We start from the raw sequence: 21,125 nt of genomic DNA on the forward strand, positions 1-21,125 counted from the left end.
TTGTTGCAGCTCAAACCTGTAGAATTTGTTTTATTTTTTTCTCGGCAGCACCGACGGCAGTGACAGTTCAACTAAATCAGTCTTTACTAAATCAGAGTAATCTCAGTTGTGGTTCCTAAGCACTAAATAAAACCTGGGGGAGTGTATCTGACATATACCTGAAGTGTAAATATAGGCCAATAGGGCAGTAGGTTGCTGCAAAGAGAGTCAGCGTGTTGCCAAACAGCGTTGCACAGCTTGACTCCACTAGGGGCAAAAAAAAAAAAAAAGTTAGCAGTTGTTGACGTACTTCAGATAGTTCCTGTTTAGGAATGTGCAGAGTGTTAGAGGCTTTTCACACCACGAGTTTGAGGCTGTTACTTTCTGCCAGCACAGCGCAATGATCACGGGCTTTCTACCCCTCTGAAAGCTTTGTTCTTAGGTAGCCTGTGTAAGGTTTGGAGCAGCATGGACTACTTATTTTCTATTACCAGCGGAGCAAGAGTTGTCAGAGAAGCAATCTCCCACAGACTGTGGCCTGGATCCGGACAGGAGACTGTTCAAATTCAACAGCCCCATGCACGGACAACACACGACAGTGTCCCCGTCCACCCCAAACCAGGTCAGTCTAAGACTGAATCCCATAAGCTGACAGTTTGAACGACACGTAGTCAAGTGACCACAGAAACCAAGAAGGTGCAAGGCATGCGTTCCTGCAGAGGCTGGTACCAGATTCCCTTAAAAAAGTGGCCCAGTTTAGTGGAGTTGTTTGGATGATTGTCTTACCTGCCAGAACATAGGTTAAGATCTAGATATAAACAACAAAAATGTCACTCGTAACTTCGGCAAAGTTATATCCGTTGAACATCGCTTATTCCGACATGATTCAAACTTTAAACGTTAGTTTAGTATTTTCCTGTTATTTCCGCAGCCCTGTCACTGAAATACGCTGCGTTCAGTGCCTCTGAACAGCCCGACGGGCTAAGAGTTAAGTTTACTGACAAACAGCAATATTTAAAAAAAATATATATATACCGAATTCACTCGAACATTTAGACCGAGACTCCTTAACTACAAATTAAGAAATAGCATGATATTTAACGACTACAACTGTGAAGGAAGTTTCCAGCTCTGAAACGCATCCTGCTCTTGCTGTCAGCAAACAGCTTTGGCAGCTGAAGCAGACACGTTTGCGTTGTTTCTGTTTCGATGTCTTCAAAACGTGAAACTTGACGTTAAAGGGTCTGTCGTGTGAAATAGCTTAACTGCAAGTAAGTAAATAACAATCATTAATAGATTTAAAAAAAAAAAAAAAAAAGGTGTCACCCTTATATGTTTTCTGCAGAGCTAAAGCTGAGAGGAGTGTAACCTCTGACCGCCCATCGCCAGACGCCCTTTATTCACAAGACTTAATGTACATTGCACTAAACTTAAGATTAATGTGTGTCAATTAAATGCATTAGGCTGAACAGGGAAGAAAAGTCCATTATGCAACACTAGCTGCTGCACACATGTGGAGGAAGACTTCCTGGATAGTGTGGTCATGGGACTTAGGGTCCTTACTACCTTGCCTGATTTCCTGTTTTTGAACTGATTGTAACTCACAAGGAAATCAGCTAAGTTCACGTCCTCAGTGGCTGCTCTCTGCCTGTCCTGTCCGTTGTGAGGACACAGTGCCTGCAACAACTGAGGCATTCCAAATATTTCAGATCAGCAGGCAGTGCATGCTTAAACCATCCAGCCAGTGAGTGAACAAGTATGTCCTCAAGGCTTTTCACATCAGGGAGTATCTCCATGTTAATGAAAATGAGATTTTTTTTTTTTTTTTACCCCCTTTCTGCTTTGCCTCTCACACATAATTTATTATGAGACCCATCAGTGCCTTCTTGGGCTTTGAATTAAATGCAGAGAAATGTAGTACTGTTTCGATTGAAAAAACAGGCAGGGATCTGAGCTCTCGGGCCACACGATCCACTGATATATCACACAGAATGCCGTGCGCTATTAGTTAGCATTAATTGGTTGTTCTGAAAACACAGTGAAAGTTGCAGTGTGAGGACACACTCACCCCGCTCCGGTTTAATGTACAGGGGGTTTGCAGCTCATGCAGAGTCATCAGGCTCCAGAGCTCGGTGGCAGGTTAATTGTTCGATCTAATTAGGACAAAGATTAATCAGATGCATGCTCTGCTGCTCTTGAAACGCCACGGATGGCAGCGGGGTTCATTAGCAGTCCCTGCGCCTCTCTCTTCCAGCAGCAGAGTGGACCACAGGGGCAGCTCATGTCTGCAGGCTACTGCCACGCTCAGGGGCAAAAGAATGAGATTAACTAGACGTGGAATCAGGTAGAGGAAGTGAGAGGGTGATGTTAGAAACGGGAGTGGCACCACGGAGATGGTGAACAAACCATGGGTGAGCAGTGCACTGTTTGACAGGAGGACCACTGATAAAGGGCCTAGCAGCACTGTCCAACCTAAACCCTAAGCAACAGACTTTGACATCACCTCTCTGGGCTCCGACTTCTGTATGAGGAATAGAACAGCACTATGTGAACTCACATTGCCTGGGTCAGAGGCATTTCTGTGGTCAGTAAAGTGTAAAGCTCATGTTTCATATGTAGTTTAATAAAACTGAGGGTTTGTTGCTCTATTTCTGAATAAAGGTCTATATATTATTAAGAATGGTTTGGCCAGAGAAAATCAAAGAGGCCTTTCACATCTGACAGCTAAGACCATCCTTGAACTGAGACAGGGATTATAGTCTCCATCTGTACATGACCACTAGTTATCATATGACCAATGTTCCACATTTAAATCATGTGATAACACCTGAGCCTGCTGAACTAATACTGTGAAATGTCGTTTGAGCTTTTGCAGATTTATCGGGAATGCGTGTCAAAATCTGAGTTCACAGGGTTGGTCAGTGGAACAGAGGAGGTGTGGCTCGGTCAGGACCGCGACAGACGACAGAAAAGAGACAAAAGTATAGAGTAGCATAAGCAATTTTGCTGTCACATGCAACATGATGAATTGCAACATGCTTGATTGTATTGTGTTGGCATCTGTTTTTACTGCTGTAAACATCACACAGCTATTTCAGGTACTGGTTTATCTGGCAGACACAGTGGTGACTGAGATGAATAGCCATGGAAAGACTGCAGGCTTACCTGCAATGAGGAAAAAGTATAGACATAATAGAGATATTAAAGAGTGGCATTAGAGACACAGCGGTGGGATTTAATGTATCCACTGTAAACAGAATTGTCACACCTGCAGGCATTGAAAACACATGCTGCAGCACAGCATGCTCCTGCAGATCACCCTCCAATCATCCTGTCTCTGCTGTAACCAGCAGCATGTGACTCCTCTCTCAGAGTCCAGCAAAATGACTCTGGTTTAACAGATACAGTGTGGGTTCTGTTGTTGTATGAGACAGACTGATGGATAATTCGCTTTTTGTTTGAAATCCATGGAACTGCTATTTCACCCATAACACACAGGTGATCCATACAGCTCCAGATTTGTAAAGCAGAGTCAATGCAGTGCTTTGAAGTATTAAGATGTATTGATGAAATTTCCGATGGAGAGGGAAGACTTGCTGGCAAATAAAGAAGTTATTGGTTTAAAAAAAAAAATAACACTATTTTCTGAAGGAGTGAAGTTTTATATCCATCTCTCCTTTTTTTTCTTTAACCAAATCTCTTGGCCAAATCAAGACCAAACAAAAAATGTACAAAGTCACATCTCTGTGCAGCTTCCAAGTATTGAGCAAGATATTATTAAATTGTTTTTTTTTTATCTTGTTTTTTGCTGCTTTCCTTTCCTGTTAATTGTCTTGCAACCCCTCAGATTTATCTTGTCACCCCTTTTGTGCTTCCCAACCTCCAGATTTGCATTGGACTGACCTTAAGGAAAAGCCATTCTTTTATTGCCCTTGTTAGGTACTGTAATACATATATTTTGTCATAATTAAAAATGCAAAACAGATTTTGTGCCCATACTCTTTATTAATAGCAGGTGATTCACCAGTGCCACGGTGCAGGAGCAGCTTTGTCCTCCTGACATTGACCTCCTCTCTGCACCTTCTTTCTGTCCCCAGGGTGCTGACTTATTTGTCACTGTTCACGTTCACCCTGAGGCTGACACCAACTCGGCTGCAATTATCAGCATGATTCAGAACGTGCAATCTGCTGATGCTCTCAGCACTGTAATAGGTGATTTTAATCACCTTAATTTCCAAAAAGTCCTTGAGCAGTTTGTATCAGCATGTCACTCGGCCTGCAGTCCATTAGGAGGACCTGTTATGGCAGGACCACTAGACCTCCACACTGTACACTGGCTTTGCTCGTACAGAACTGTGTTCACTGGGTCTGAATTTAAAGCTGTTCCCTAAATTTTCAAGGATGTTTTGTCCACATTAACTGGTCTTTGTTTCAGGAGGCAACAGTATCCATTGTCATATCTGTATCTTTCTCCAAGCACTTTGTCAACAAAATGATGATCTGTCCCACTAACAGGGTGATGCATCTCCTGCAAGAAAAACTAGAAAGGAGGTCAGTTTAGAGATAAAAACAAATCCAAATGAAAATAGACACCCAGGGGCTAAGCTGAGTAGCAACAACTTGACATCTGTGTGAGGATAGAAGAGAGCTGACTGGGACATATGATGTGTTAAACAACACAGTGAAAGGCCTGAAATGTTTTAAGTCAGACATGCATGTGGCCATTAAGCTGAACAGTGGTGTATAAGGATTGCAATTGCCATTTCTGAGGTATTTTAACAGCAGATGTTTGAAAGAGGCCAGACGATGAGCACAAATGCTGAGCACGGTTGACGTTTACAGGAAGGTAATTAAGACCTGTTCTGAGTGACTCAGCTGCATCTTCTGCGTCTTCATCACTCCAGCTGAAAAGAGTACCCAGCCTCGGGAAATAGATGTCTCTTATTCCCAAGGATTCCACACCTTTGGTAGTAATTTCCCTTCTCATGAAAACATCAGAGAAATTAAACCATAGACTGCATGGATATGACGTCAACTGGAGTTTTCTATAGGGATTCTTTGACGCTTTAAATTTGGGTTTACTGCTTCCTGCTTATAATTTAGCCTTCTTAAGCAGATTGACTGGTTTTGTTAATGATAGCAGAAAAAGCAGAGCAGTTCCTCCATTTACTGACTCAGGGTCTGAGGATTTCTCATGGTGAAGAATGAACTTTTCAGAAAATGAATCTATGGGCATAATTGCCACTGAGACAAACAGAGCTCTTCAAAACTTTCCAAGAGCTTTACTTTGTATTTGTCATTGCATGACACATCTAAAAAGACCGACTGGCAAAGGACAGGTTTACCACACCAGGACTGCAGCTAAGTATATCTAGTCTAACCATGTTAGCTGCCAATATTCAAAGTTTATTTCTACAAAAGATTATACTGCTAGGCTACATAAAAGTAGATATTCTAAAGTGTTCTAATTAAAGAGTGAAAGAGTGAATTTATCTACCTAGGCGGGGCACCCAGGTAGAGCCTATATATGGGAAATGCTGGGTATATAGCAGTGCATCCAGCAGCTGAACACACTCTTGATGTTGTTGCTGCATTTCAAACATTGTTCAGAAAGTTTGCTCCAGCACTGTTGCAGAAGTTCCTACAAATGTGATACACTTTCAGATTGCTTTGCTTTTACTTTCTGTCCAGTTCATCCCAAACCAAGGGGAGAGAGGGGTTTAACATGCATCTGGTCAGTGTGAGTCTGCTGTGGCAACTCTACTTGGTAAATTCTGCAAAGAGTAAGGCAGTCCTCAAATGAGGTCAATGGTCACCTTTCTCTTTGAACATCTGTGAATGTTTGACAAAGGTATGTTTGTTTTTACCTGTGGTTTTAAATGTTATTCAGCTCCTTGACCAAACCATGGTCTGAGAGAAAAGGGATGCTAAGAGGGGAATTTCACAGTTTTCCAACTTGAGTTGTTATTCTTTTTTACCGCCTCTAATTCTACTTCTAAGCTTGCATTATCCTTGTATTGAAAAGGATAAAGATTTGGCTCTAAAAGTGTTTCTAAGATGAGTTTTGTTTTATTGCTAAGGAGGGAGACGGTTCATCAAGTTGTCAAACCTCATCCCCCATGTGTGATTCTTAGTCATACAGATGGATTTGAGGAGACGCTGTCATCATTTTTTCCTCTTGATCTCAGCAGACATGTCTGGCTAAATGGAAAGTCAGCTGTCTGTGTTGGCGATCCAGTCTCTCTTACTGGTTTGCCATTACAGACTGTGGTTAGACGGGACCTGCACTTTGTGGAGCACTTTACATCGCTCGTGTTACAGATTGCCTTTATTTAATGCAGTAGTGGGAATGGTTTTAAGATCCTTTACTTAAGTAAAAGTAATAATACTCCATTATAGAAGTACACAGTTACAATTAAAAGGCCTGCCTTCAAAGTTTTACCACTATTACTAGTAAGATGTAAGTATCAAGGGAACATGTAGTTATTTGGCAAAATTAGTGTGTTTTATCATTATATATATTTTACTCTTAGATTATTATTAGTGACCCTTTAAATTAATAGTTTAGGAACTAGTTTTGGGAAATACACTTATTATGGGAGGTAGATGATAAGATTGATACCAATTAACATGTTATGCCTTGTTAATTTTTTTTTTTTTTTTTACAAAATCCAAAGCCATACAGTAATATTTCTACTGTATCTTAAAGTTAGCTTTAACTAACATTATCCACAATAAGATACTGATCATATCATCAGTCACTAATGTTAGCAAACATTATATTACTATAAAATAACCACAACTGAGTGAGTCCTTGTGCTACTGTAATTGACTATTATTTCCACACAGTGACCATTGTTCAGCAAAAGCAACACAGGCTTGGTTGAAGCACATTTCACGAGTAAATGTACCCCAGTGTGTTACCACTCTCTTACAGTGTGTCTCTGTACCTGCATTTGGCCTTTACCATGCTAAAGCCGGTTCAAATCTTGATTCCTGAACAGGACCCTTTGCTTTTGGGTCAATAAGAAGATCTGATAATGCTGAGTTTGTGTTTCTCATAGCTGAGCTCATCACTTCTCCTGCTATTGATTGGAGCTGTAACCTGAGAGGTTAGTGTTGCTGCCGAGATGCGGAGTGCCAGGGCTCCAAAAGGTGACATAAACCTATAAAGATGCTCTTTTGTACCGTGAAGGTTGATGAAACAAGTGAGCTCATGTCAAACCTGCTCCATTTTTCTAACATCTGCTTTCCGCCATGAGCTTTCTCAAAGATTATCTCATTAATTAAGGCTGATTACGTAATAGTAATAATAAGGAATGGACACTGGCCATTAATGCCCCTTTGCAGATCATCACACATCAGTTGAGTCAAAGCGCTGCATAGCTGTCATGGCGAGGATGAATCACAGAGTTGTTATGGAGGCTACAGCAAGCGTACATTATGTATGTGTATCATCGCTATCGATCCAGCCAATGCAGAGTTAGACTTCAGCCATACCATTTATCATGCCCCCGTTTTACCCCCCTACAACACACACACACCCTCCCACTCCCAACTTTGACTTGGAAAGAAATATTGCTCAAAGTGCAATAACCTTAACGCCAAAGGTTGGATGAATTACAGTGTGATTAGTGAGCCTCCAGTCTGAATGCATCTGACAGTGGGGAGGAGGACGGGAGGTCTGGTGCTCAGGCAGAGCCTCCTGTTTTCAGCCGCATGAACTGTGGATCAAAGTGCTTTCACCATGTGTTACTGAGAAACTGTTACAGATACAGTTTTATTGCGGTGGATGATATGCAGGAGATTGTTTCATCACAGTGGTGTCAGTGTTTGCATGTGGATATACGGTATATTTGTGTCAGGCTGCAGTCAACAGTTGTCATAATACTTTAATCTGTCTCATTTTCAAATACCCAAGGTAGTGGTGGCTATCGAGTGAAATATTTAGATACTATTGCCAATGTGATGCCTGAGTTTGAGTACAGAGAAGAAAACAATGCTTTATGATACCTCATTTTAGAAATATTATCTCTTATTTTCTACAAAAACCTTTTTTTCCATGCTAACAGTATAGGGGATGACAAGGTCAGTTGGTCTACCACTTTGGTCAGCTATCTTGACAACTATTGGATGGATTGCTATGAAATTATCTACAGACATTTGTGGTCCCTAGAGGTGGAATCCTTCTGATTTCAGTTCAGTTGGACTTTTCCTCTAGCCCCAGTATGAGGTTGACATTTGTTTTTTAGTGAAATGTCTCGTCTACTATTGGATGGATAACCACGAGCTGTGGTGCAGGTCCATCAGGTCAAAATACTCTGGTTCATGACCAATACTTACTGACTGAGCACAGGAATAAGAATAATACATAACTGAGACTTGTACAGTCTCAACAGATTCACCCTTTAAAAACAGCTGTAACATCTTATAGTTTTAAGATGCTGTGTTCATACTAATAATGCACATGTAAGGGAGCTGACTAGTATACAGATAAAAGGTGTATTTAGTTGATACTGTAGTTAACAACTACAGTAGCATATTATGGTATATTACGGTTAATATAACTACATACATATAATTACCACAGGGCATTTCAGGTGCTTCTCTCGTTCATTCATAACAGTATGATTTGAGGCAATTTTCCCACGAGCTGAAAATGCCTCTGTATAATGCAGACAGGTTTGCAACTCTTTATTATTATTATAATAACACCTTTTTCTCTTTAAGTCTGCACCAGGTTCGTCACTATGGAAACAGTCATGTACACGCTGTCAGAATATTAATTGAAATGAGTGTGTGTTAACAATAACATCACCTCACAGGCTGGAGTCCATCTTTTAATGTGGAAAGAGAATCATGTCGCAGTGTAAAGAATTTAAACCGCATTACCAGCAGCACTACTGGAGTGTGATCAGCCGACATGGAGAGTGTGTTAATGAGAGGACAGGGCAGATCCAGTGCCTCCTATCCTAGCACAGACATGCCCATACACACACACACACACACACACACACAGAGAGAGAAACCTGCAGTTCAGCAAAGTTTCCCATAAAAGCTGAGTGGTGTATAGGCTGGTCCGTGGAGGCTGTGTAATATAGAGCTGAGTGGTACTGAGAGTGTTGGCAAAGGGATGTTGCCTGTCACACTGTGTTCTCTGTGTTTAAGTTGACAGCTCCACTAGACCCATGCACTGTATATTCATTACAATGGAAAGACTGCAGCTTGTGCTAGCACTATAGTAAAGCTATGGAGCAATAATGGCCTGTTTCTTGATACAGTGCTCTTGGCACTTTTCTTCCACTCAGTGGTATTCACACAGGGATTTTTGATTTTTTGGCATTTTTCTGTTGTTGGTGTGATACATTGCTTTTATCTTCCTGCAACTTGAAATTTGGTACATAATTAGAGGATCCACAAGGATAACTACTTTCCTGCCGGTTGGAGACATTGAAAGTATTAAAAAGTGTACAGAAAAACAGGATGACTGTATTGAATGTGATGTGGTCATTTAAGATGGGTACAACTTGTGTCTGCCTTTTCCAACTGTATATACTGTATATATATATGACTGTATTAAACAAGGTAATCCATTTGCAAGTTGTGCTGTCAATAACAGCTCAATGAGGATTGTGCATGTCTGTGTTTTCACCTGGAACCAAACATGAAATAAGAGCTTACTCTCTGAAGCATCATGCTCTTTGCATCCACACACATGCATCAGCAAGACTCTCCACACACCATGACCAAGCTTGGCCCTGCAGCTTTCTATCAAACCACATGTATTCTTTCTTTATGGTATATGATAACGTACTGTACAGTAACTTATGACTTCCTCTAGCTCATGAGAAAGAGGCTCATGAAACATGCAGTTCCCCCTTCGCTGCAATAAAATTGTCATGTCCACCTGACTTGGTGTTAAGATAACAGCACCAGCGGCTTAGCTTTAAAGCCAGAGTTTGTCACTGTTTTTGTCAGCACTTTTTACTCCTGTTTTGTTTGAGTAAGCGTTTCACTGCATATACTAGTGTCTTTTCACAGACTCTTGATTGAAGTCAAAAGTAACAACTCTCCATCAATCCCTCTTAGCCCCACACTGTGGCCTACATGTCAGGATAAGAGCATTTGCAGTTTTTGTTCCTATCTTACACTTGTTTTTACTCAAAACAACGTTTACTGTACCAAGGTATTCCAAGTGTAGCTGCATGATTGGGATCGATACCAAACAGTCCAACCATTACCCAGTCAGGTCCAGAGATTGCTGGCTTTAAAACCCATGTTCTGACCCTCACTCTTTCCTGCTCACCGCCTCCTCATCCTACATTTTATCCAACAGGAGCATGTTGCTACAACTGAGCTGCCTGTGTCACAACATATTGCTCACAAGCCTGAAAAGCAAATGGCAAAGAAATATTGTTTTGTGTTGTGTTGTGAAACAGGCCAATTATCTCTTAACCTGACATTCATATTGGATTTAACTAGCTAGCAAACTAATTCTGTTTTGAAAATGTGGCTTTGGTATTTCTGTCCTTTACAGGCATCATCATAAACTGTGCCAGAGGGCAGTTTCTTTAATGTCCTATAACTGAGCCGCCTCGTTGTTGTAGAAGGAATGTAAATATATGATACATATGTGTTTGTATATAGGGAGTGCATGATGTATAAGTAGGTGTATAAAAAAATAGCACAACTGTCACGACTGTGCTAGGTTTGAACCCAAATGCACAACTCAACAAGGATTTCAAAATAACAGTCTTTATTCACAAACTAAAATTCTCTCATGGCGAGGCAAAAAGTCAAACAAAATTAAAGACTACAAAAAACAAAATCACTCTTAGCGAGGAAAAGCTACTAGAAAATAAAAGACTAAGTCCAAACACAAAATCACTCTTAGCGAGGAAAAATAGTTGATAAAGAAATAAACCAAACGAAGTACTGACAAAACTAGACAATGGCTAGAAAGAGTAAACTGTGGACATGACCTGAGGAAAACGCTGGTTCTTCTATCGAAAGACAGGACGAACTGGCACAGAACAAAGGGAGACGCAGACAATATATAGACACTAGGTAATGGGGAACAGGTGGAAACAATCAGGGCGGGGAAGACAATCAGACTGGCAGGAACACAAGAGGAAGGGCAAGCTACCTGGAACACAAAGGGAGAAGAGATTACAAAATAAAAGCAGAATGCACAAGACAACATAGCACAGGACAAAACATAACAAGACCTTATTTCCTCACTGTGACAGTACCCCCCCCCCTCTAGGGACGGCTCCTGACGGACCTGGTACCTGTGGGTGCCAGTTCATAATGTCACGACTGTGCTAGGTTTGAACCCAAATGCACAACTCAACAAGGATTTCAAAATAACAGTCTCTATTCACAAACTAAAATTCTCTCGTGGCGAGGCAAAAAGTCAACAAACAAAATTAAAGACTACAAAAAACAAAATCACTCTTAGCGAGGAAAAGCTACTAGAAAATAAAAGACTAAGTCCAAACACAAAATCACTCTTAGCGAGGAAAAATACTTGATAAATAAATAAACCAAATAAAGTACTGACAAAACTGGACAATGGCTAGAAAGAGTAAACTGTGGACATGACCTGAGGAAAACGCTGGTTCTTCTATCGAAAGACAGGACGAACTGGCACAGAACAAAGGGAGACGCAGACAATATATAGACACTAGGTAATGGGGAACAGGTGGAAACAATCAGGGCGGGGAAGACAATCAGACTGGCAGGAACACAAGAGGAAGGGCAAGCTACCTGGAACACAAAGGGAGAACAGATTACAAAATAAAAGCAGAATGCACAAGACAACATAGCACAGGACAAAACATAACAAGACCTTATTTCCTCACTGTGACAACAACTAATTTATCCATTTAATGTATCATTTTTTGTATTTACTGTTTAGCTTATGTTCCAGTCAAATTACAGTCAGTCAGACTGGCAAATGTTATCATGTCAACATGCAAACCAAGGTGGTCAATATGGTAAACACTGCACCTGCTTCACATTAGCATGGTAGCTTTTTCATTACCCTTTAAAGTCCTGCTGCATCTACGTACAGCCTGAACTTTGGTTATTTGATAAATTTAAAATGATTATTAGAACTGGGCAATGTGGATAAAATCCTTTATGATTATATCATTTTAGAATTTTATATAATTTTATGTCACAATATATATCGTAATTTAGTAAATCTTCTGGAGAGCTGATTGACAAACTGTGTAAAAATAACTGGTAGGAGTGTCTGTTTTTGGCAAATCCGATAAATGAAATATCTGACACATCAAGATGCTTCATCACATCGATGCAACATATCCAAATCCAAAGTTACCATGAAGCATGGGTCATTGATTTGCAGTATTGCCTACAATGCTTTGATGCAACATGTAGACAATCAATCAATTGCACTGAATAATAACATGTTTTGAATAATCAATACTCCAAACAATGTTTTAGCTCTTAAACAATGTATGTCATCAAAAATCACCATAGATCACTTAGTCTTAACAAAGGCAACTACCCTAAGCTTCACAAAACACAAAGGTGACGTGTCACAGACCTTTTGCGTTACATTTCATATGTATTTCTGTTATTGTGTCCATCAGCTGTGTACCACAAACTGCCAAACCTCTGTCTCTGCCCTCCCTCCCTCACAAACTTTTGAGGAAAGTCTCCAGCTCTCTCCGTAGTCCTGCACAGCACCTGTTCAGTGTAGCTGTGGTGCAGAGCTCTTGCCTCCCCTACTGTTTAGGGGGTTTTCTAAAAATAACATGTTGGGAGGGCTGTATATAGCCAGCAGGCAGGGAAAACAAGGGAGCAGAGGGAAATTGGCTGCTTGTGTATTCTATCAGACCATGAGGGAATGTTAGTCAGATAGTTGTTGACTCTTCTATTCCCTGCCTGCTTCAGTTTTGCCACGGCTGTGTACAAAGTGAGGGGAACCGTATATTTAGCAGCCGTGATTCATACTCAACAGATTGCACGGGCACAAAACACAGCATGTTTTTAGAGTCAAGTACAGTAGCATTTTCATTTAGCTCTCGTCAGGAATCAGGATCGTTCGGAGTCATTGCATTTCTTGGCGTCTGTTGGGTTTAAGTGTACAGAATTCCCAAAGGTGCCATGTGCTTTAATGGACACTTGTTTAACTGTTTCTTTTTCCTATATAGGTTTAATCACTGAGGACACACTTTAATGGCAGCTGTGAATGAAATCTGTGAGTTATGGTAGTTTTGTGTTTTGCAAACTTTTCATAATAATGTACTTGCTAGAGATCTTCAGTGTACAGCTTCTTCTTTTGAAGAGGACAGTGAGAGAAAACTGCAGAAGAGGGCTGTGTCTCAACCTGATCACGTTTTCAGTTGATTTCTGTATTCACTTTGTAAATGAGAAAAGAGACTTTTGAATAACCAGTATTTTCTTTTGTCCCCAAGAAATTTGTCACTCTGTGGGGGATTATTCACAGTTTTCATGTCACAGACCCCCACATAGACACATTAAACCACGGACCTGCAGAGAGGTGATAGTTAAACCTACTACAGGACTTGAAAAATCCCTTACATGTTTTCTAATTCGTTTTGAACGAACCCTCTCCCACCCCCTCTCCTGCAAGCATGCAAATTGTTACTTGCTGTGCTCCTTTCTGTGGTGATGTGCAGCCATGAGCCAGTGTAGAGGGCCAATGACCTAGGTGCAGCCATTGTAACGCACTTTTTCGTTAAGTTGCTCAGATAGGCATGACTTCTTGTGACTGTTTACGTCCCAGATTGGTGAGAGGCAGCCTTTGTTTTTCCTGACACACAGCAGCTCCTTTCAGCTGCTTCTGAGCGAGTCATACAGCTCCTCTCACACAGTTGACCCAGTGTTATTGTAATTCAGGCCATTAATGAGCCAAGTAAAATGTTCTTTATGGGAAATGACAACAGTAAAATTGCTTATGCGGTGGTAACTGTTGTTTTACTTGGTTGGACAACAAATTGGATAACTAGCGACCTCAGCTCACCTCTGTTCGAAATTTCTCCACTGTGGTATTCAGCAGAGATAAGTGCTTTTACTTGGCACTGTTCACAGGCCCATTTCTTCAAACCTTTCCGGTGCAGGCTCTGCACCACCTGGAGCTCCATATTCTGACATTTTCAAGATGTTATGTCATGCTGTCTCAGTGCACGATGTGCAACATCTTAGTGCTGTGGTAGAAATTTTAAAAATCTGAACAGGAAAAATAAAAGTTGGAACACCATCCATCTGCCTATCGACTGCAAAATCGTGCTTGACTGAAAATTCCAGCACATTACTTGGTGCAGATGGATCACATGAAACAAACAGGCTGTGATTTGTGGACTTAAGAAGTAGCTTCCTTCTATAGAAGCAGGGCTTATTTAGAGACAACAGATGCTCCTGGTTTCCTGTGGAGTGGGATGAAACCAGAGCCTTTGTTATTGAAGATGCCCCGGTGCTGTGCTCCGCTGTGTGTCTGGAGTGTGAATAAAATGCCCATTGCTTGTGCTACCATCCATGATGAGGTTTTAATTTTAGACCAGTCACTGGTTCACCATGTGCAAACACCCTTGCTGCTGCTAATACATATCTGTTTTTCTCTTTCACTTCTTGTCTTTCTCTTCGTATCTCACGGCCACTCGTCCTCACTCATCCTTCCCCTCATTCTGTATTTCATGCAAGTCTGAGGCCTTTTAGCATGATCTTGTGTTGTGTTTAAGTACGTCAAGCTACGCCACGTATCTTTATTGTCTTTGCAATCCTGCAGCTCACAAAGTAGATCGACACCTCTGCTGTTTAATTACTGAATCAGGTTACATGCAGTCTGCCGCGCTGGCATGACCTGCAATTAAGCAGAGACATAGTGGATTATATTTCATAACAGGGAAGCATAGAATCACACTGATGACGTGGTGCCTCTAAATAGGAACTGAGACGCAACCATCCACAAGCCACAGCTCCAATTTGTATTCTCCCATTGAATGTAGTAATCCTTTTTCATTTGGATGCTGAAAAACTGATTTGGCACACTCCTGTGCAGTTTGTATTATTGCTCAACACAACTTCTTATTCAAGGCTTTTGTGATGCCTCAGGTTATTTCATACAGTAGTCTCGCTGGGTAGAGTTGGCAAAATCAAATATAGTATTTCCAACAGTGTGCCTTTATATATAAGTACAAATATTCTGGAGATGACTATCTATACCAATATAATACACACAAAATTATCAGTAGCTCTCAACCTGGGGGTCAAGACCTGTCAAGGGGTCACAAGATGATCATAAAGTTGTAGGTATGCTAGAAAAAAACTGGTGCATACGACATCCCATCAGACCACGTTGGAAGTCAAAAGTATTTCTGGCTGTTCCAAACAGCTAGAAATGCTCCCAGCAAGCATTGTAGTTAAGGTATACCTACTCCTGAAGGGTCATTAAGTTAATCAGAGAGAACTTGTGCAGAAAGTTATGCTCTCTATTTTTTTTGTTCTTTGCTTGAACTACTGGACAGATTCACCTCCTCTGGTCTCTAAAATCATCAATCAAATGAACAATGTGAGAAGGAAAAGATGTATCAGCCTTTGGTTAAACTCCTCATAGCTTATAGACATGTGCAACCAGTGACAAGAGGTTGCAAGAAGTTATTTCTTTGTAAAGGATCGTGAGCCAGAAGAATTGGGAACCACTGCTCCAATATTTCCCAAGAAATGAAAGTCACTGAAATCAAAGCTTTTAAAACCAAGAGGGAAAATAATATGAGTTCTTTTATGCAAATATGGTGAGCAAACATAAAGACAATATCTGATGTGATATTACAGAATCAGTATTATGTCCATATATTTTGCAGCCTAAGCCTACATTTTGTGAACGTAACCCACAGTATCATCTTTACAAGACTGATATTTACACCTGAAGCAGCTCTGATCGCCCCCCCCCCCGCTCCCCTCTCACTTTCAGCCAGGCAGTCCTGAGCCCCAGGAATAGCAACACTGGTGCATGACTCATGTTTGGAGCTCTCTGAGATGCCTGATGAGAAACACACAAATAAAGGGACTCGTTAGTCATGTCCAACACCGACAAAAGAAAGACGTGAAAAGGGAGGCGTCTGAGCTCACTTGGTCAATACATGTCCGACATAAATCTTTCACCCAAACTCAGAATGACCTCCCATCAGCTGTTTACTTGACACCCTACACCTCTAATCAACAAAGGCTCATACATTTTTCAAGCCCATTTGCCCACGCTCCCTGTTCTCAGCCCTAAGACCAAAGTCAGCCCCTTCTCTAGATCTTCTCCACTCCCAAGAGTCTCCTTCCAGTTTCTTTCATCTCCCATCCCATCTTTTGCGCCTGTCTTTCATCTGCTTGCCTCAGTGTTCCATCCACCCTCTTGCCTTCATCTCCATGCTTTCTCCCATTCGCACCCAGCTGCCTGTCTTTTCCATGTGCTGTCTTCTCGTGTCACCATAATCTCCTCACTTCTTTGCCCTCTGTAACCCCAAATGCTTCCATCTCTACATCTCTTCATATTCCTTTTATTCTCAGACTTAAACCTCCAGCTGTCAGCTGTCACCTTCTCTTATTATGCATCTTATGCCTTAATTCCCCAACCATCTATCCAGGATCGTCGCCTCTGTCTTTTGCCCCTTCCTTTTACCTTCCAACCCCTTCATTTCCTTTCAAAAATAGGAAGACCTCCACTCTCTTCTTCAGCAGTCACTTCCCCATGCAACGTCCCCTCATTGCCCATCCAACACATAGCACTGAACCCTCCCTTCTCTCATCCACCCTCTGGTTCAGCCCCCACTCTCCCTCATATCCGTCTCCAGCTTTAGCGTGCCTTGCTTCCCCACTGAATCCATCTTCCTCTTCTCTTCTCGGGCTTGCATCCAGAGCGGCGGTGCCCTGATGGAGGTCAGCCTGGTCTCTGTCTGCCATGAGAGGCAACAGGGGGAGGAAGGCAAGGTGAACTGCTTTTAGCGGCTGTCATTTCGCCGTACGGTGGGCTAGGAGGAAGAGGGGAGAGAGCGAGCGAGCGAGAGGAGGACAGTGTGATAGAGAGAGAGCGAGAGCAGGAGAGTAGAAGCAGAGCGAGAGAGAGAGAGAGAGAGAGAGAGAGAGAGAGAAAGTGGTCCGGCGCTCACAGCTCACATCGCTGGCTGGCTGGCTCGCTCACTGTTGACGAATGAGCTGTCTACCCACGGGGCTGGGAAACGGCAGCTTGTGACAAGCTGGGGAGAGAGGAACATGAATGTAATGCGTACCTTGCCTCGCTTGCTTTCAGATACCGGTCAGAAGAAGACTCCAGAGAAGAAGGATGGGAGGCGCATGTCGTTCCAGAGACCCAAAGGGACCATTGAATATTCTGTGAGTAACACACAAGCAACTCCGCTGTTTCTGTGTTAATGTCGTTACATATTTTTGACGCTTTTCTGCTCCCGTGCTGCTGCTGCTGCCTCTGTGTTTGTGTCTGCTGCTGGTGGTTTCTGTAGCTCTGACTAGCTCCAGTCACACTCTAGCTGTAGCAGTTCTGTTTGTGTGTTGTGAAGGCATCGTGTCAGACCATGCTTGGTAGCTCATTAGTGAGGGGAGAAGCATTTTGTGGGTTATTGTGGAACACGTGTACCTCATTCTCCAACTGTTTACTTAAAGAGGGCAGGGTAGCTCATAGAAAGCCTATGGAAACAATGCATCCTCTGTGAAAGAATCCCTGGGCAGCAGCACAACACTCAGCTCCATTTTGCATGTTGATGTATAGGAAGGAGACAGAAATTGTAGCAGCTCTATACGTCTCTACTCCAGCTGGACCAGAAGAGGACAGGCAGGCAGGAGCGCTGGCAGGATGTGTATTTATTTTTCCACTCGTTCTACGTACCACCTATCAGCACGCATTCCACCACAGAGCTTGTTGTGCTCGCGAATGACCTTCCAACTGCGTTGTCATTTCTATTGATTTAGCTGTTGTATAGGAGAAGGGGAGGGGAGCTGAGAGAGAGAGAGAGAGAGAGAGAGAGAGACACACAGAAAGGGAGAGAGCTCTGGTTCCCTGGCGTGAACTGAAAATGGAGCCCGTCTCTGCTTTGCCTGGTTATGTTCTTCAAATGACCCTCAAAATCCAGCTGCAATCAGACTGCCTTTCCTTGCCTCTCGCTCCGTGGCAACAATGAGTAGAGGGATTGCTGTGGCTCAGCTCCAACTGTCTGCCTGTCTGCCAAGGAGAGAGGAAAGGAAGGGAGGGAGGGAAGGAAGGGTCTGTGGACTCTCACTGACATTCCACTCTCTTACCCCCAAACTCCTCTCTATTCTCTCCCCCTTTTTGACAATTACCCTTCCATGGGTCTGTCTGGCTGTTGCTTCCGGCTCCAGGAGCTACTGTAGGTTTCACTGTGATTGGCTCCCTTCCCCCATCTCCGACACCTCAGCAACACCGACACCATCTCCCCCGTCCACCGCCTCCCCAGCCTGTCAGTCATCCTGGACCTGCGGATTGACAAGGCCCTTGTTTACTTTGCCGGGGCTTGAACAACCTAAACCGTTACAACAGGATATTTGTCAGAGCCAAAGCACTGTGTCATGGCCCTGATATGAGCAGTATGGCCCCAGAGAGTCAGCAAGATGGATAGAAATGCTAGTGTTAAAGAGAAATAGGGAGAAATTTAACATTCAGTTTGGGGGGAAAAGATGAATATCTCAGTCACACAGCATACCAGTCCTGTCAGCCATCACTCTTTTTCCCTCTGTCTTTCCCCCTTATTACCCCCCACTAGATTGGTGATAGTGTGATGGATGGATAGAGCACTGCCAATGATTGTGTCCTGTAGCCTGACATGCTGCAACAGCACGTAGCGTGGAGGCTTGGGGCCGGCAAGAATACTTAAGGCGGTATAACCAAGCTCCCTCTACACTCTGTGAGACACATGGCCGACAGTGTCCCAGTGATTGAGAAGCAGCTTTATCTTAAACTCATCTCCTGTGCTGGGGGGACGGCCAACACTGTTTCCTTAATTCGCTCTCCAGCAGATAAGTTTATAATCTATCGCCTGGCACCCACAGGAAAAAGGAGGGTTTCCTCTTATGCCGCCTTATCGATACAATCTCCCTCCTTCTCCCTCCCCCTCTCACCCCTCTACCTCACACACAGGCTTCTTTCTGTCCCCCCTTTTTTTTTTTGCATTGAGAAATAACCTGAGCAGCTGCAGCCCATCTGCCTAGACACTGATAACACCAGTCCATTCAGCCAAGTCCAGCTATTGGCTGACCTGCATCCAATTAAAAAAGTGTTTGAAGTCTCTGGGAACAACAGAGATAGATGATGAGACAGAAGGACACAGACTGAGAGAGGCAAAGAGCAGTGCAGAGGTGATCCATGCAGGGGGGTGGGGAGGGTCGGCTCTCTCTTCCCACAGACTGCCTGAGAGGGAAGCCACTCAAAGTCAAACAAAATGAAGAAGTGAAAGACAGTGTGGGCCACACATATTTATCTCCAGTCACACCAGCATTATCACACCATGGACACAGATGCTCTAGTTGGGCTGCTATTTTGGTTTTTGCCTGAACACCAAGCACCTGCAGGGTGTCCTGACTAGCAAATGGCCGCATTTATAACTTACTTTTGTATTTCTGGCATTACTTTCTGTCAGTGTTGATAATATAGCATTCTCCATGTTAAGTATAATTGATCTTGGAACATGGTGGTATGGCTAACGAGAACTCAGACATGTCAAGAAACATGAGCCGTCGGATGAACTGTAATACTGATAAATGCTTTGGCAATAAATAGACAATTTACACAAATAACAATGTCCTGTTTTATTTTTAAGGAAAAGGTCCCAAAGTGAGATGGTCCTTTACTTTATCAGTGCATCTGTCTCTGCATAATCATGCTTTATGAGTGTTTTATGTCTGAAGTTTGCAGTGCAGGGCAGACAGTACATGGCGTTCCTGTCTTAATATCTCAGCTACATAAACTGTGCCAGCCTTGTCAGGAAGAGTCAAGGTCTTTGCCTTTTTCAACACGAGATCATCCTCTGATTCCACGTCTGAATTGTCCTCATCAGAAATTTGGGCCTGTAGTGACACAGGAGGGTCTTGAAAAATGAATCAGTTGTTTCGTTGTCACCAAAGGCCCGAGCGAGAGCAAGAACACTTACAGATCGGACACAGGTAGATGGCATCCTGTGCAGAACTGTCCCCATCCATCCCTCCAGTTGCTGACGAAAGCCTTGCATTAGTTCTCCACTCTGATCACTCTCTATCTCACTCACACACACACACACACACACACACCAATTCGTTCTATCAGATGATGATTAAAACAATTTTAAAAAACTGTGCATATTTGCAAGTTGCACTGGTGCTCCAGGTAATAAAATTTAGGAGCACTGTCTCCAAAAATGGTCACAAAATGCAACTAAATGGTCGTAGCCTGCATCCCTGAACAATTTTATTGCTCACCTTCATTTTTTCTTCCAATTACATTTAGCTGACCAGAGGTGTTTGTTTAAAACCCATCTGAACAAGGCATCCTCGTAGCCCTGGGGTTCTAAGATGCTGACCATGTATTTACAACATCCCCAGTTCTTCTCCCATCACCTCCCTACCTCTTGCTTTCCAATAAAGGCAAATATGCCCCCCAAAAATGCTGCCTGATCATCTTTCCTGTTCAGGACTTCATACTCTTTTTATAGTGATACTGCCATATTTCAAGATCTTAGCAATTAACTTGGTGAGTTCATAATAACCAACAGAAACTGTGGCCAGAACTACAAAGATGACATCCACATTGTGATAAACTGGAACTATTCTTTAATGTTGAGTCATGTTTAGTCAATTTTTGGCCTGAACCTCCCTACCCACACTCTCTCTCAGTCTATTGCAGTACTCTCCGCAGAACTGGCACAGTAAAGCTCTCATTACATTTTGTATAGTGACACCAGAGAGCAGTTTTGAGGGGAAGTGCTGTCTGAATTCCAGTTTGTAGGCTGGGGAAGAAAGAATGAAATTGTCAGCATTCATGATGTTGCCCTTCTTGCCAACAACATGAGCAGTCACATAGCATTATAAGCTGTGTGTTCCACTGGGTTGTAGTGAAACAGTGGTCATAGCAGTCATTTGCAAGAATATACGCGTGTGTATAATAT

General features: G+C 42.5%; 1 protein-coding gene across 2 annotated transcripts in view; it reads left to right on the forward strand.

Annotated features, from left to right (window-relative positions):
* Positions 1–305: 305 nt before the first annotated feature.
* The window catches only part of oxr1a (oxidation resistance 1a), a 61,454-nt gene continuing 40,634 nt past the window's right edge, over positions 306–21,125 (forward strand). For both annotated transcript variants that reach the window (XM_041043794.1, XM_041043795.1), the window contains exons 1-2: positions 306–601; positions 17,270–17,352. In XM_041043794.1, coding sequence (XP_040899728.1) covers positions 448–601; positions 17,270–17,352 — 237 coding nt within the window. In that variant the 5' untranslated portion in view covers positions 306–447. The remainder of the gene's footprint in view (positions 602–17,269; positions 17,353–21,125) is intronic.

This window comes from Toxotes jaculatrix, chromosome 8 (assembly GCF_017976425.1).
Source record: "Toxotes jaculatrix isolate fToxJac2 chromosome 8, fToxJac2.pri, whole genome shotgun sequence".
Lineage (NCBI taxonomy): Eukaryota > Metazoa > Chordata > Actinopteri > Toxotidae > Toxotes > Toxotes jaculatrix.